General features: G+C 41.6%; 1 protein-coding gene across 12 annotated transcripts in view; it reads right to left on the bottom strand.

Annotated features, from left to right (window-relative positions):
* SLC16A12 (solute carrier family 16 member 12) overlaps window positions 1-17307 on the bottom strand; it is a 74756-nt gene that overhangs the window by 7104 nt on the left and 50345 nt on the right. For 11 of the 12 annotated variants that reach the window (XM_027596687.1, XM_027596686.1, XM_027596685.1 and 8 more), the window contains 4 exons: window positions 16779-17028; window positions 6019-6122; window positions 3127-3270; window positions 956-1535 (listed from right to left, as the gene is read on the bottom strand). In XM_027596687.1, the coding sequence (XP_027452488.1) occupies window positions 956-1535; window positions 3127-3270; window positions 6019-6122; window positions 16779-16888 (938 nt within the window). In that variant the 5' untranslated portion in view covers window positions 16889-17028. The remainder of the gene's footprint in view (window positions 1-955; window positions 1536-3126; window positions 3271-6018; window positions 6123-16778; window positions 17029-17307) is intronic. The other variant, XM_027596690.2, reaches the window with a different exon arrangement.

Genomic DNA, 17307 nt, shown 5'->3' on the forward strand with positions numbered 1-17307 from the left:
AATGGCAGTGGAACCCTGATTAATTCCCAAAGACATAATATGAAGAAGCCACAGGATGATTGCTCTCCCGGGTCATAGCTCAAGTGTGAAGAGTCCATTTAGGAGAAGATGAGTACCTTGCTCTCTTCAATCCTAACAATAAGCATTAGCTGAAGAAACTATTTGGTAGATTTCTGATAACTGTAATTTCTAAGCCTAAAATTATAATGAAAGTATTTGCTATTTGTTTTGTCAAACACAAATATGTGCCTACAGATAATGTACTATTACTGCCCCTGATCTTCCTGCCTGGACTGAATTCTGCTCCTCTCTCCATTGCCAGCCAGTCTCTGCGGTCATTAAAAAATAACTAAAACCACAACACCCAGCCTGAGCACTGACTTGACTTGGGGTGGAATTAAGTCTGTCCCCAGAACTTGTAGTTACCACAGGTTTCTGCAACTTAGACCTACCCACCATCCTAAACCATCTAGAACAGAGGTCGGCAAACTCTGGCCAAATCCAGCCCACCACCTGTTTTTTGCACTACTTATGAACTAAGAATGGTTTTCTATTTTTGAGTGGTTGGAAAAAAAATCAAAAGAACCAGATTATTTTGATATGTAAAAGTTATATGAGAAATTAAAATTTCAGTATCCATAAATAAAGTCCTACCTGCACATAAGCACTCGCATTGGTCTGCATATTGTCTACAGCTGGTTTGTGCCACAACAGCAGAGTTGAATGACGGTGATCACATGACCCACAGAGCCAAAAATGTTAACTATCTATCCCTTTTACAGAAAAAGTTTGCCAACCTCTGACTAGAAGAACCAGCAAGGGAGTTGCTTTCAGATACTGAAAGCTTGTTAACATCACTCCAAAGTAGGTTTTCTACAGGGTTAAGGGGATGAGGGGGACTCAAAGCTCAGAGCCCCCTGGTGAGGGAACCAGCTGGGATCTCAATGGATTTTACCTTCTGTCAGTTAGCCATCCAAATGTGATATTGCCAATAATGTCAATCACCCCAAGTATGGACATAAGGAAAGCAGCTTGCTGGTGGCTCACTCCGACACTCAGAGCGTAAGGTACCAAGTACACAAAGAGGGGACTGCAGCCATAAGCCATAAAGAGAACAGAGATGGCTAATACCACAAAGTCTGACATCAGTAAAAAGCTGTATTCCTGCTGCAAAGAGCAACAGAGGCAGGTGTGCACCCATTTTTTAGTCAAAGTGGAACAGGGAGACACTCGCTTAAAGTCTTGTTTCTCAGTTCTACTGATGTGGTTCTGCTCTGGAGTTGTCTGGTCCTCTTTCAGAGTAATAGGCCGCATCAAGGCACCGCAAACACAGAGATTCAGAACGAAGCCCCCAAGGATGAGTAAGGCTCCCCGCCAGGAAAACTGTTCAATAAGGAGCTGAACCACAGGAGCCAGAATGAAGGTGCCAATGCCGCTTCCGGACATGGCGATCCCATAAGCCAGGGCTTTCCGTCTGCTGAAATACTTGCCGACCATTGCAATCGCTGGAGAGTAACACAGTGCAAACCCAAGACCTGGAGGATAGAGAGAAGGCTATGAGTGCTGGTGCTCTGTGAACAGCCGGTGAAAGAAAACATCTCAGTTATTTGGATGAAGGAGAATCTGGCCATCTGTCAAACCCTTTTAAAACTATTTTCTACCCCAAGCTGAAGATGAGTCTCCCCCAACCAGTCATCCACAGTTGGGAAAATATAGCATATATATATGACTTTCTTCTTGGGAAGAAACCCTTAAAAAATAGGACTTCTTAAAATGAAATGAAGAACTTAAAAATTATTACACAAACTGAATTTGAATTAGCTAGAATATCAGGATACTGCTGACCTAAGAAACTTACTCTCCCCACCAGCACCTCTTTTTATCTTAAATTATCCAGAGAATTACCTCAACTCTTCACTGCCTACGAAAACGCAACTCTGATCATCTGGACCACTCTGGAATTTGGGTTTAAATAGCACATATGGCCCCATTAAAGTTCCAGGGTAATTTCACATAATTGGGAAACTTCGTGCCAACTTTATATATGAACATAGCATACACACAAACTAACCTGAAAATATGCCTTAAAGTCAGCAGAAAGCCTCTTAAAGATTTTCAGCTTCTGTTTAAGTCAAGAAAATCTAAAGGGTGTAAAACCTGGGATTCATGGCATCTAAAGGGAAAAACAGAACCACCGTCAGCTCCTGTTTCCATCTGTACTGCAGGGTGACCAATGATCCTGATTTGCCTGGACTGATAAGCTTCCCAGATGAGAGACTTTCAGTGCTAAGACCAGGGCACTCCTTGGTAAACTGGGATGACTGGACACCCTAGCATTTGGACCCTTTGGGTTACATGGGACAGATACCTTTTCTTTGCTAGCAGAGTAAGATTCATAAAATCACTACGAGATTATGTTCTTTATTGACCAGATCATGCTACCCCTATGGCATGGTGCCCAGACTGCAGGTTAGCACTACTCCACATCCCTCTGAGTGATGGGGCAAATTACCACTCCATTGCTACCAACCGATCCCACCTTGATGCTAAGAAGTCCCCTTAGGGTGTGATTTATGGAATGCACATAGATTACTTCTCTTCCCACAGGGTTCATTATAATTCTCTAAAGTATACTTCCATAACGTTGAGAGAGAATGTACAACATAAGAATATTCACAATAAGGGGCTGTCTTTTTAAAATTATAAACCCCCATTTATTGGACAGTGATCATTACTATAAAGCAGGGGCAACTCAGGTTGACCACAGATAGTATTTTTATGTATTGGCAAAGATGTTGGGAGAATGATCACGGCTGAAAATGTATGTTGCCTTGGCTAATATCTCATTGCTTCTGAGTACAGAATCTCAGCCATACGCAGCTGCCAGAGGGAAAGCTAGCAGTTACTACTATCCTGTGGCCGAATTCAAGCGGTGATACGTTTTTATTACAGCAGTATAACCAATTGTATTTCCAGCTCTTTTAACTGCTAGGTAGGTAGGCATAAGCTAGGTCAGCTAAATGATGCATCTAATGAGGTGAATATTTTATGGATTATGATTCTGTTGATGTGCTTGACAAAACCTGAATGGGGTGGGGTGAGACAAGGGGTACAAAGTGCCCTTACCTGTAAGAACTCCCAGAGTGAGGTAGAGATGCTTCAGACTGGTGGCAAATGAGCCCAGGATGAGACCAGTAGATGCAAGCAAGCCACCCAGCATGATTCCCACTTGACAGGATAAGTGGTTACTGACAACACTCCCAAGCGGAGCTTCAAAAGCAATAATAAATAGGTTCAATAGAAGCACCTTGAGGGCACTGTGAAAAAAACTGTGCTGTTGCACTGACAGAGCTGAGAAGGAAGCTTGATTTACAGCATCAAGCCCGTCCTGCTCACTCTACGGATTTGGAAACTAAGGAGAAAGGAAATGACTTGCCTGCGGTCACACAGAGAACAGGTAGCAAAGCTGGAATTAGGATAGAGTCTGCTGACTTGCATTTCGCTGCCCCTTCCACTTCTCCATTCTATTACAGTCATAATCCCAGGGCTCTGGGGTGCTTTTTAAACAGTGAATCAGCTCCTTATTTAAATTACTTATCGCTTGCCTTGGGAGGATCACCTCCATTGGGGGGATGTGCCTTGTATGTTTTATATGGTATTGATCATGTACCGTTAGCAATAATTATGACAGCTGGTGGGGAAGGAAAGTGGGCGACCCTGTGTGGCCAGCAGCGTTATGCAGGGAAGGCCAGGGAAAGAGACCACAGACAAATTTCATCATCTGGCACTGGTTTCAGGCTTTAGGAAACCCTGGGGATGAGAAATCAAAACAAATGCTTCACGTCCATGGTGATATTTTGGTTGGCCTCACTCCGCTTATGGTTTAACGATGTGTCAGAACTGTGCCGACTGCCAGGCTTATAGAATATTAAGTAAAGCTGGGACAGACTGAGGAGAAATTGAAGTTCAGGGGAATATGACATGTTCAAGATCGCCAAGAAGTACCGCTTGGGGTACCTGACACCAAGCGCAGGGTTATTTCACCCTCTTACTCTGTCTCCTTGGGCCTCCCAGACTGATGGCAGGGGGGGTGGGTGGGGAAAGTATGTGAATTCTTTCTATGGAACATGCTGATACCAGTACTCCTAGTAACAAGATCAGAAGAGCAAGTTCTCTGGGTATCTGTGGAGTATAATTTTGTATTGATCAGGTTGAAACTGGGACCTGACTCAAATGTACGTGATAGAACCAGTCATCAGCCTGATGTCTCCTGTCTAGTTAACACAGTGGCTGGCTGTATATATAACCTCTGGAAAACAGGAAGGAGCGAACCTCCTGAGAATATATATAATTCTATCGGAAAGTAACAAAATTTAGGCCAAACTCAATGAAAAATGTTTACTTCTCTGTTTATCAGAGGGCAAAGGGCCCCCAGTAAGTGTCCTCTATATGACTCTGCAGGCTTTTGTCTATCTCCTGAACTCAACTAATGTTGCCGGGTGAGCAAGTGGGTACAGGATAATTGGATACAACAGGCCTGACTCCTCACATGGCCTCAAGTCCTTGAATTTAAAAATGCTACATCTAACATGACCCTGCTTTATCACACAGTCACTGTGATCATGTTGGTCACCGAAGGGCATTTATTCCTCTTCTGGGGATTATAAATATTCTCCAAAAGATAACAGTGAGGGAAATGAGTCACCTGTGTCCCCTGAAAAGGATAAACATGGCTCACCCACTTGGCATGTTCATACAAAGGCTGTGACTAATAATGTGACCCTGAAAACAAAGTGACTGTCTAACTGATTAAAAAAGAAAAAGACTAGAAAACACAAAGATATTATTTTTTGATCCCTTAAGACCTTCCAGTGTTATCAGTAGCCAGAGTCAACTTAGCCTTCTCATGAAACCTGCTTTTAGTCCCAGACTTGCTCTCAAACTCCTCCCAACAAAGGAAATACATTTCAGCGCAATTCAACGGATTCCTGAGTATGTACATTTTTTCTAAAAAATAAATATGAATCAGTTGATTTATTTATGAGTTATTGAATAATATAGTATTTCCCTTTTGCCACCAAGACATGGCCTGAAGAGATAACAGTGTTTTTTTTTAATACTAAGGACTCATCTAAATGAAATGATTAAATGGGCCTAGACTGCAAATAGATCATTTCAACTTGATCCCAATCTCAGAAACTCTCTAAGATATTAATATAATAACTGGTTTAAAATGTTCCAAAAAGAAAAATCTCAAGGTTAGTTTTCCTCTACTATATAGGGGGATTGAGAGAGTCCATGAGTTTTGAGACTACTCTATACACCCTATTTGTACCCTTGGGGTTTCTTGAATGAAATTATAGCCATGGTGAGTGCGCTTCTCTCAGGACTGCACCATCCTACCTCCCCTCATACTTTCCAAAGAATGAAGGTTTATGCATGAAAAATGAAATCCATGAGCCAAATTTTGAATGTTTGGGAAGTGAACAGAATGAAAACAAGCCTTGAGATGTGATGCACATATTGTTGGCACTCGTTTAAGGAGACTGCATAGAAATGGCTCACAGTGCTATCCAATGACTGTTTACATGACTGGAGAATGAGGGGACCATAGCATTTAGAACAGGGAAGGCAAGCACATACTGTAGGGTTAACTGCTTCCCAAATCAGGAGGAGTCCTGTGATGCCCAACACCCTAGCTCATTATGGGAGAACCAAACAGTATGTGTCTTTTTGGGAGTATTAACTACCTGTTCCATCTGCCATCAGCCAAGACCATTAATTCCAAGAGCATGTCTGGTTGGGTTTGGCTAAAAGTAGGATCGGTCTTTTCTTTTTATATAGTCTTAGCCAATTTTTATACTTGATCTTAGCCAAAAGGCCGAGAAGCAATAGTCTTAGCCAATTTTTAGCAAAGCCTTCCTACTCAGAAAAAAAATTGGTGAGCAGAAGCAGTGGAAGGTCATTGTCATGTACAGTTCAAGAGTAACGAGTCTATCCCTGGTAAGTGATACTCACCACAGAGCATGGTCACACAATCTACAATGGAATGGATCCAAGCCGTTTGTGCATAATCCTGAGTGAAGTATGTCTGGAACTCCACAAAAAAAATTGAAATACATCTGAAAAATACAATGCAAGCATTTTATACAAAAAAAAAAAAAAAATGAATGAACATGGATCTAAACCACAGCTTCAAATTCTGGGTCAGCTGTTTGAATCTCCATCGACTTTAACTGGTTTTCAGTGGTACATTGTCAGACCATAGTAAGTGGGAAGTCAGAAGCTGTTGGGCCATCTAAAGGATAAAACCAATGTTCATGCACTGGAAGGGCTTCTGAAGCCAAGTGGATATGAGGATCACTGCTGTAGGAAAGGTTTTATGGAAATGATGGCAGGTCAAAAACATGGGTTCTCATTTATCTTAATATTTTCCTAACAGCTGTAACTTCTAAGAGGTTGTTATACAAGTTAAAATTTGACAATTAAGAGTTATACATCACCCAGCAATTTCAGTTCTAGGTTTTAACAAAAGGTAATAATCAAATGATGATAATAATAGCAATAATAGACACACATAAAAGGATGTATGCTGGAGAACTATTTGTAATAGCCAAATATCCTAACGAACCTATTTGCCCATCAATAAGGGACTGGCTAAATAAATTTGACTTATCAATAAAATGAAATATTTTAAGTGTTAGAAAGGATGATTTGATATGTATTGATTTGAGAATAAATTCATAATACAATGTTAAGTAAAAAAGTAAGTTACAAAGTAGTTTATATAATAAGGCTTATTTTGATTAAAAAAACATAGTTCATATAAATAGAAAAAGGCCAAAGCATATAAACCAAAAGTACTCTGTCATTATATGTGAATGGTGAGATTAGAAATGATCACTCTAGAGAGAGAGACAGACATACAGAGACAGAGAAACTTTATGTGGAAAAATTGTTCATTTCTTAGGGAAAAAAGACATAAGCAATTCAGGAGTGAGAGTCTGTACCACTATACAACTTGAAATGAATGTCATACAGATCAGCAAGTTTCCTAACTCAGGGCAGGAGGTTTCAGTACTCGGTGACAGCAAGGGTGAATCAGGCCTTGATGGGGATGAGATAGGAGGTCATCAGTCTCTTTAGGGAGGACCACAGTCTAACTCATCATGCTTCAGCCGCCCACGGTAACCTGTTACTTCACTCTTCCTCCCCTCTCCAGTTGCTGCTGGATATGAAGGTGGGTGATGGAGAAAAAGAAGAAGGAAGAGAATCAGGTATAACCAGGACAACTGTGTCAGGCAGGTCCAGCTTTACCAGTGTGCATCCTCTGCATTTGCACAGAATCTGGTACTTAGAAGTATAGAATTTCAGCTGTCGTGGTCTTAAAATTCCTAACAATTTTATCTTTGAATTTGTGTTTATAAGCAAAGTCCAAAGGAACGATGGGGCATGCACACGACCAGAAGAGATACACAATGTGTGTTTGCGATTCTTTGCCTTTCCATCGACACATGTACTATTAGAGACACAAACTCTGGTAGACTCACAATGTGTGGGAGTTTGGTGAGACTCAGAGTGAGCATAGGGAAAGTTACATCTGTCACTGAGTCAGTGTGGGGGTAGAGAGGCCATGCTTTTTTCAAACCAAAACTTGCTTCAAATACAGAAAGAAGGCAATGGTGCTCTAAGAAAATACCTTGTTGATACCATGTTTTACCTAAGTATAACAGCTAACCCAACAGTAAATTACAAATGTGTACGGGCGAGTCAATTTAAAATTTCTAAGTGCCCCATTCTAATTTGGCAGCTTTTTGACATTTTAAAGCAGAATGGCCAAGTTGTATTTCTCCAAGTAAACTTAGATGAGGTATTGATATTGCTCAAGTCAAATAATGCTATCCTAAATTCAAGTTTACATAGTACTTAATGTACATACGTGAATTTCAAGCATGAAATTAAAATAAAATTGCTTCTTCCCCCCCCCAAAAAGGAGGGCACTTGTGATGAGCACGGGGTGTTGTATGTAAGTGATGAATCACTGAGTTTTACTCCTGAAACCAACATTGCACTGCATATTAACTAACTAGAATTTAAATAAAAATTGGGGGGAGGAGAAAGTACATGCATCAAGAAGTGAAATAAAATCAGTAGAGTTTTTTGTGCAGGGTTCCCCCTATTCTGGTGAAAATGAACTACATATGCAGGCACGAGCTCCAGTGATTCCACACAGGAGTTAAATACTCACATTTGCGTTCAAAAATAGTATGGCAGGATATAAAGCTGAATGGTAAATTCATGCTAGCGAATTAATATTTCCATTTTTCTTTCCTAAGAACAACTTTGAATAGCAAATTAAGAACTCCATGAAAAATTGAGGGAGACCAATGAAGAAAGGAAAAACTTTCTACTTCAGCACTTTTTTTTAATTTTAATTTTTATTTTTTAAAATGTTTTCCTTTTTTTTAAAGATTTTATTTATTTATTTGCGAAAGAGAGAGAGTGAGGGAGAGAGCCCAAGAGGGGGTAGAGTCAGAGGGAGAAGCAGACTCCCCGCTGAGCAGGGAGCCCGACATGGGACTTGATCCCAGGACTCCGGGATCATGACCTGAGCCGAAGGCAGTCGCTTAACCAACTGAGCCACCCAGGCACCCAGCACTTTTTTTTTTTAAAGATTTTATTTATTTATTTGATAGAGACACACAACGAGAACAGGAACACAAGCAGGGGGAGTGGGAGAGGCAGAAGCACGTTTCCTGCTGAGCTGGGAGCCCGATGCGGGGCTCGATGCGGGGCTCGATGCGGGGCTCAATCCCAGGACCCTGGGATCATGACCTGAGCTGAAGGCAGATCATTAACGACTGAGCCACCTAGGCGCCCCTCTACTTCAGCACTTTTAACAGCACTATTTTCTTACCTTTTGAACAAAGGGATCTGCATTTTCATTTTGCACTGGGCCCTGCAGTTATGTTGCGGGTCCTGGGGATGGGAAAGGGAAAGGGGGCAGTATGGGGTACTAAGTACTAAGTCCTAGCAAACACTGGACTGGAGTCTGATGCACAGAGTACAGAGTAGCCCACACTTGTGGAAGGAGCGGATGGAAGCCGGATGAGGCAGAGGGAGAGGCTAAGTTGTGATGCAGGACCGACAAATCCTCCCCAATCCCGGAGGCTCTGTGCATCTCCCTCGATCCAACCCGGTATGTGGGTGTCCCTGGAAAGGCGTACTCTCGGGAGAGGTGGCCCTCCCATGGGTGAGGGGGAGCCCGCGGGGACTGACAGCCGCAGGTGGTCTGCTGATGGACACGCTGCTGCTGAGGCTGTCTGAGAGGCGCACCTCTGTGTTCACCACAGCCCTGTTCTCATTTCCCGCCCTGAGTACCGTAGGTGATATCTGTCATGGGGTATAAAAAGAAGCCCTTCTGCATCCACTGATTTAAGAAGCCAGACAACATGCTGCAGTGGATCTGATGCTAGATGAATCATTATATCAGAGTTTGGAGCACTGCAACACAGTCATGGGCAATGATATGGGGAATAGTGACATAAATTACTGGGCTGATTATTTGCATTTCAATTTAATTAAAATATTGCAGAGCTTTTTTAAAAGCATGAATTAACTGCAACAGCCTCAATCTAGGTTTAATTCAGTGCAACAGCAACAAAAAACTCTGTGATGTTTCGTAAAATCTTTTTTGTAAAAGATGTATTTATCTGAGAGAGAGAGGGCATCTGAGGGGGTGGGGTGGAGGGAGAGAATCTCAAGCAGACTCCCCACTGAGCATGGAGCCCTATGTGGGGCTCATTTTCATGACCCTGAGATCATGACCTGAGCCAAAATCAAGAGTCAGATACTTACCTGACAGCCACCCAGACTCCCCATGTTTCTTAACATCTTAAAGATTGCCTGACCAGCACTAAAAAGTCTATTATTTTCTCCTAACCATAAGGACTTCAATTAAAGAGAATAATAACTTCTTGGATATAGCCTCATTTTTTAAAAAAGATTTTATTTATTTACCTAGAGGGCGAGCGAGAGAGAGAGAGCGTGTGCGTGAGGGGGGGCAGGAGGGATAGGCAGAGGGAAGGAGACAGAAACCCAAGCAGACTCTGCTGAGTGTAGAGCCCAATGCAGGGCTCGATCCCACACCCTGAGATCATGATCTGAGCCAAAATCAAGAGTTGGAAACTCAACTGACTGAGCCACTCAGGTGCCTCTTGGATATAGCCTCATTATCAAAATTGTTAAGTCATCCTTAGCCCAGGCATCTCAGTGCAAGTACTGTTGACATTTTAGTCATTGTCCTGTGCATCATATAGTGTTTAGTGGCATCCCTGGCCTCTACCCCAAATGCCTCCAAACATTGACAAATGTCCCTTGGAAACCAAAACCAGCCTGGCTGAGAATCTACTCTATGGTCAAGTTTTACTTATTCTACTTTATACATATCTCTCAAATGCCTCCACATCTCTGCATTCCCCTTATCATTCATAATTCATGCCAATACCTCTCTCCTGGACTGCAGCCCAAACCCTCCCAACTATTCTCCCTGTACCCACATGGCTGCCTTGGGTACATTTTACACTCAATGGTCAGAGTTACTGGAACACGAAATATATTCTGATGCTTCAAGCTTTTTAACACGACTTCTGAGATCCTGCATGAGCTGGCCCTTCTTAGTGTCTCCCCCGGCCCCCCACCACTATGCATTACTCACCTCAGTCAGATTGAATGCTTTCCATGACTCTCAACACACCACCCGTACCCTTTCACACCTCTGAGCATCAAAATTTGTCTTCTTTTCTAGGATGCTCTCTCAGCCTCCCTCATTCTTTTAGTCTCAAGATAACAGTCAACTCCTCCAGGAAGGCTTCCCTGACTACCTGAGTCTGGGTTTGATGCCTCTTTTAAATGTTTACACGACATGCGAGGCACTTACCACATGACAGGCATATAGCAGTCCCCTTTGCATGTGTTTGCATTCTCCACTAGACTGCTGCTCTGTGACAGCAAAGGCCATGTCTGTCTTGTCTTGCACTTAATCCCAAATACCCAGTACACCCCCTTTCATGTACTGGGCACTCATTAAATATTGTTCAAGTTTCGAGGTATTGAAGGAAGGAAAGAAAGAAGGAAGGAAGGATTAGCACTGGTAAAGAAGTGACTGGAAGCTGAGGAAGTAAAAAAGGTTGAGTAGCAACTTCAGGGACATAAAAGAGGGAAAGAGAGGAGGAAGACTGGATGGTGGCTACCCAGGAAGGTGCAGGTAGAAAAGGTAGAGTAGAGATGTGAAGAATCTGAGTTCATATGACGAATTAGTAGGAGGGAAATGCAGAAGCTGGAGAAGAAGCAGCCTAAGAAGAAAGGGTCCCAGATGATGATGACACTTTGGGATTGTAAATCAGAGTCTCTTCTCATCACTAAATCATTCTGAGGGATTTAATATTTGTGTGACTCTGTTTGTCTCTTGTGGTTTTTTTGTTATCTTGTTTTATTGCTGTTTTGTTTTCTGCTTGAGGGTTTTCTTAACTGACTTGACTAGTCCTATCAGTCAAATGTTAGGTAAGTAAAATTCAAAAATAACACCTGAGATTCTTATCTAAACATGTCAGCTGGTTTGCCAGAGGTAAAATTTAGTGACCACAAACATGTTTCTGATGCACCGTGACTTTCATAAAATACGGGAAGAATACTGTGTAACTTCTTATTTGTTCTCAAAAGGGAAAGTACTTTTCAAATGGTAAAGGTTCGTGATTTATGGCTTCTAAACATAGGTGCGGCCTTAAAGAAAACAAATGTTACTGGGAGCACATGGGCTTTTCATTCCAGAAATAATTTTTATTGTCCTTTGGAAAATTTGTGCATCTGACATGTCAGGAAAGCTGGGTCCTGATCTCTGATCCTCACACTGAGTAACTGAGAATTTTGATAATGCTTCCCCATCTATGAAATAAGCAGTTTGATAAACATAACTGGATCAGCCATGCATTAAATCAGGCTGCAGTAGCAAACAACTCCTAACATCCTTCAGGGGTTGATAGGCTCTATTCCTAAGAATGAGGAAAAAAATATTGGGGCGCCTGGATGGCTCAGTTGGTTAAGTGTCTGTCTTCAGCTCAGGTCATGATCTCAGGGTCCTGGGATGGAGTCCCACTCTCTGTTCAGTGGGGAGTTTGCTCCTCCCTCGCCCTCCGCCCCTTCCCCAGCTTGTGCTTTCTCTCTCCATCACTCTCTCTCTCAAATAAATAAATAAAATCTTAAAAAACCCCCACAAAATATCACCCAAGTGTCATCTGGTATGAAATAACATTCTCAAAGACACTTTCTCTCAAGGGGCCAACATGCCTACTGTCTCCACCTTGCCACTCTGCTATAAAATTCTTCTTTGGCTTCTGAAGAGCTGGATGCTGACAACATCTGGTATTTGGTCAAGACTTTCCTCTGATGGATGAAGTTGTCCACTACATCAATGCAGGAAGTGATCCACTGGACAGTGTAGCCTAATAGTTAAAAGAATTACTACTCACTCACCATGTGACTTGTTTTATTTTTTGTTTTTGCAGCTCTTTAATTTTTCTTATTAAAGCCAATGTGTATTATTTGTACAGTTTTCTTCTGATTTTTATTTAAATTTTAGTTAGTTAACATACAGTGCAATGTTGGCTTCAGGAAAACCATGTGACTTTGGCACATTATTCGACCTCTCTGTGTTTTTCCAAGGACTAAATGATTTAATGAATGAAGAGTGCTTGGAACAATATTAACCAGCACAGAGCAAGGACTCAGCTAATATTAGCTATTACTAACAGGAATTCAGCTGTTGTTAAAAGAGTTCCCCAATCCCACAGGACTGTAGAAATCTATTGCAAATAATAGGTCTTATAGCTGGAGGCTTTCTTTGAACATTTAAATCAACTATTGCTTTTCAAGTCAACTCCAACTCAAGCTGTCAGTTTACAAATAGAATGTCATATAATTTCACAATGAAACATGATTCTTTTTTTTTTGAAACATGATTCTTAAAATAGAGAATGTGTTTGCTAATAAGATATCTTGAAGAAAAAAATAAGTAATCAACACACATTAACGAACAGAGAGAGAAAAGAAATAAGAAGGACAGCTTTAATAGCCTGGACAATTTAAGCTCTATGTAAATTTCACATGTAAGGCGGCATCATCAGTTATAAGGCAAGAGCTGAAATATCATTTTAAAGTAGCCTGGGTCATGACGGTAGCATTGTTCGTAAAGCAAAAACCAGGGAATGATACAAAAGTCCTTCAATAAAAATGTGTTAAATAAATTATGCTCACATCCTTGTGATGGAATTTTAAGCAGTTATTTTTCAGTGAGGTAGAACTCACTACCTCATGTGTGCTGATAAGGAAAATTTCCAAGAGATATTATTAAGCAAAACATAGTTCAAAACAGTATGTATAATATGAAAAGAATATGCTTTATATATGGATATAAGTCCTTAAAACTTTTGGGGGGGCAGGTCTGAAGAAACTATTAACAAGGTTAACTTTGGGCAGTGAAACTGGCATTCAGGAAGTGAGGAGAAAAAGACTATTTTATGCATCTCTGTATTCAAATTTTTACCATCTGGATGTATAGTTTAATTTTTTTTTAAGCTTTAGAGCACCTGGGTGGCTCAGTCGTTAAGCATCTGCCTTCGGCTCAGGTCACGATCCCGGGGTCCTGGGATCGAGCCCCGCTGTGGGCTCCCTGCGCAGCGGGAAGCCTGCTTCTCCCTCTCCCACTCCCCCTGCTTGTGTTCCTTCTCTCGCTTTGTCTCTGTCAAATGAATGAATAAAATCTTTAAGAAAAAAGGTTTATTCATTGATTTTAGAAAGAGGGAGAGAGAGAAAGAGAGCCAGGGGATGAGCAGAGGGGGAGGGAGAGGGACAAGGAGACTCCCCGCTGAGCTCAGAGCCTTATTCCCTGGACCCCGAGATCATGACCTGCGCCAAAGGCAGATGCTTAATCAGCTGAGCGACCTAGGTTCCTCCCTCCCCGCCCCCGTATGGTTTAATTTTTAAGTATACAGTTTAAATAGGAAACAAAAAAGACTTAATTGCATAACAGGCACTGATCCTCTGCATTGACAAATCACCCTTGCGGTTGCTTTCCTTGGCCCGATCGCCAGTCCTCTTGGCTGCTGCGTGTTCATGACATTGAGTTCCAATGCTGGCTGTGTCTTCACACTTTTCTCCTCCCAGCTTAATTCTGCTGAGCTATGCCCCTCTCAGCCTCTCCCATTAACGTCTTTTAATAGGTCTTCACCACCAGCCACAACCCTCTCCTGGTTTCCAGCTAAACCTGTAGCAGGTCAGGAACAGGGGCTGCCCACTGTGATCACAAAGTGAGTAGCAGATGAAGTGCATGGACCTGATGCAGCTGGAAACCTCTTTCTCTTGTCATTTCTTCCTGCCCAAATGCTACCCATTCTTCAAGACTTCACTCCAGGGACAACTTCTCTAGAAAGCCTGCCCTGAACTGCCCATCAGAGTGAACCCCTCTCTCACCAGTGTTATTTTACACTCTGTTTTTACCTGAAGTATATTTAGCACATTTTGATTTGTATTTCAGTTATTTGTGCCTGAGTCTATGGGATGGTGTTCCAACATCTTTGTGTTTTTGAAAGCGCCTAGATAGAGCCTTGTCCTCAGCGAATGTATAGTTATATATTAGTGAGCCTGATTTCTATTAAATTGAAGTTGAAAACTTAAGGGTACAACCTAAAAAAAAAATGCAAGACTTTCAGCCCTTGGTGATAGTCACGGGTTCCACTGGCAAATCCACTGTGACTGAGAAAAAACTGAGATTCAGTGTCCTGCCAAACAAGACAAGCTGCACAAGATGCTAAATGAGCATTAAAGAACATCAATAAATTAGTGTCTTTGCTGTAAGTCCTCAGTTTTCTACAGACACCTACCCCAAGTTATTTCCATAGTTCCAGAGGACAACACTCAAAGAATCCACATATCTCCCAGCCTTAATGTGTAGTTGTCTGTACATGAATTGAGAGTGACCACTCTCATGACTAGTTAGCAACAGGACAGGGAGAGTAGAGAGCCTCTGTAAGAAGAATTTAGAAGCAACTGCCCCCCGGCACCATGACTTCTCATTACTGGATGTGACAACCCTATGGAGATTAGGAAGTAGCTTACCTTAAGACAAAGATGCCATCATCAAGGCAATTTGAAAAAACCTATGTCTGGTAAGACTGTGCTGTTCGAGAGGAGAAGGTGCAGAGTGTTTGAGGGGGCAAGGAACTGACCATGGAGCTTCCTCAAAGTGCCTACATCTTGGAGCAGAACGAGGGTGAATATTGAAGCAAAGTCACTTCTCGAAATGCAAAGGCACCAAGAAAGGACATGGGTGTGGATATACACACACATATGGAAGATCAGGCAGAAGTATGATGTGCGTATGAGAAATCGAAGGATAGGAAAACACCTGGTTTGTGCTGGAAGGAGTCGATGGATTATGTGTGCACATACAATGGCAAATACACAAGATAAGAAGTTAAAAAAAAAAAGACTAGAAATCCAGTCCAGTTCTGTCCCAGCAGACCAAAACTATAGGTAAGTCACTTAACCTTTCTGAACACCAAGGTCCTAATCTATGACACGGGGGTAAATAAGCCTCTTCTGCCTAAATGGCGTCATGAAGACTCCACTACCCGAAAGATATCGACCTGAGCCCTCCTTATAAAGCGCTGAACTCACTTCCAGAACTTTCCCATCATGGAAATGATGGAAGCTTCCACATGTAAAAACCAAGAGATTCCTTTTTAACTCTCAGACTCCTCACACTCAGAACACAAGATCCATGATATAGATGGAAGAAAATTCAGACTCAATACCAATCACATCATTTTAAATGAATCTATAATTTTTTAAATGATACATAATCAACCAACCTTTATTGTAGTAAAAACAAATATCCTACTTCTTTCCTGCATTATATATTGTTATGGGGGGAAACACCGATGCTTTTATTAAGGATGTCATCAAATAAAACTTTTAGGGCAAATTACTTTGTTTCACTGCTGAAGGTGCATTGTCAGAAAAGAGCAACAAGGAGTTCTACTTGAATGAAAGCACATGCACAAGAAAGAGCCAGCACAGGCAGATCTCAAGCACGCACTTATTCCAAATATAAAGATGAGATGAATGAGTCCCAACATATACAGGTGTAACTTAAGCATATTCAACACTACACCCTTGGATAAAAGAAAGAGAGGAGAAATGAACAAGTGAGAATGAGAGAAGCATGTACTTCTACTGTTACTTTCCTTCAATCTAGAACTTAGCCTCCAGCACCACGGCCAAGTGTAAAATGAAGCAGAAGAATTTAAATTCTAGGTTTGAAGCTTCCAACGGCTCAGTATCTGGTGAGTCAAGAGGTTTTCATGGATTGTTTGGACCTTATGTATTTTTCTTTTCTGGGATGAGCTGTTTATGAAAACAAATGGCTGAAACAGCCATAACATTTAGTCTAAAGATGCCCTAATGCTCCAGGTTTCTGTGCCAGATACTACAAAAGACACCACTATCCAGGACTTGCAAGTGTCAGAAAATCCCATTCCTGGCAAAGAAAGAGACATCCAAACAAAGGAAACACACACACACACACACACACACACACACACGCACACCACGCACACACACAGATATTTTCACAATGACAGGTTCAGAAATAGAATGAAGCAGACTTAGAAGAAAAGACAAGCCAGATCATCTCAATCAATGAAGAAGAGAATCCCACCTACCTGGTGACTGCCCGGGTGCAGATGGTAACAAGGAAACAGCCAGCCACGATCATCCAGCCCCAGCCTCCATCGGGAGGAGAGGTAGACTGAACTCTAGTTCCTTTTCCCATGGCTTCAGTTATTTTTTCTTCTTTCTCGGGTTACTCCAATAGCCCAGTTCTGATCCTGGAAGAGGTTTGCTGTCCAGTGACTTCCTCTTGGCATTCAAGATTGGCATGGAATGTTACCTGGCACATAGGTTATTGGCCATCTAAAACCAAAAATTAGGATATATTTATATTTTATTTTCATACCCAAAGGTTGATTTTTCACTTGACAAAAATGATCATTACTTTCCTGTTAAATATGATTATTTGTAACTATGAATGCTGGACTGAGGCAAAGACCATTAGTTGTTCTTGGTACCCATTCTTCCTCTTTTTATTAAGAGATCCTCCCCAAATTTAGCCAAATCCATGTCCACCCAGTTTGACACCATATTTCCTAGCTTCTCTTGAAGGTAGATGTGGCTTCTCTTGTGGTAGAGTTA

This window comes from Zalophus californianus, chromosome 15 (genome assembly GCF_009762305.2).
Source record: "Zalophus californianus isolate mZalCal1 chromosome 15, mZalCal1.pri.v2, whole genome shotgun sequence".
NCBI classification, from domain to species: Eukaryota; Metazoa; Chordata; class Mammalia; order Carnivora; family Otariidae; genus Zalophus; species Zalophus californianus.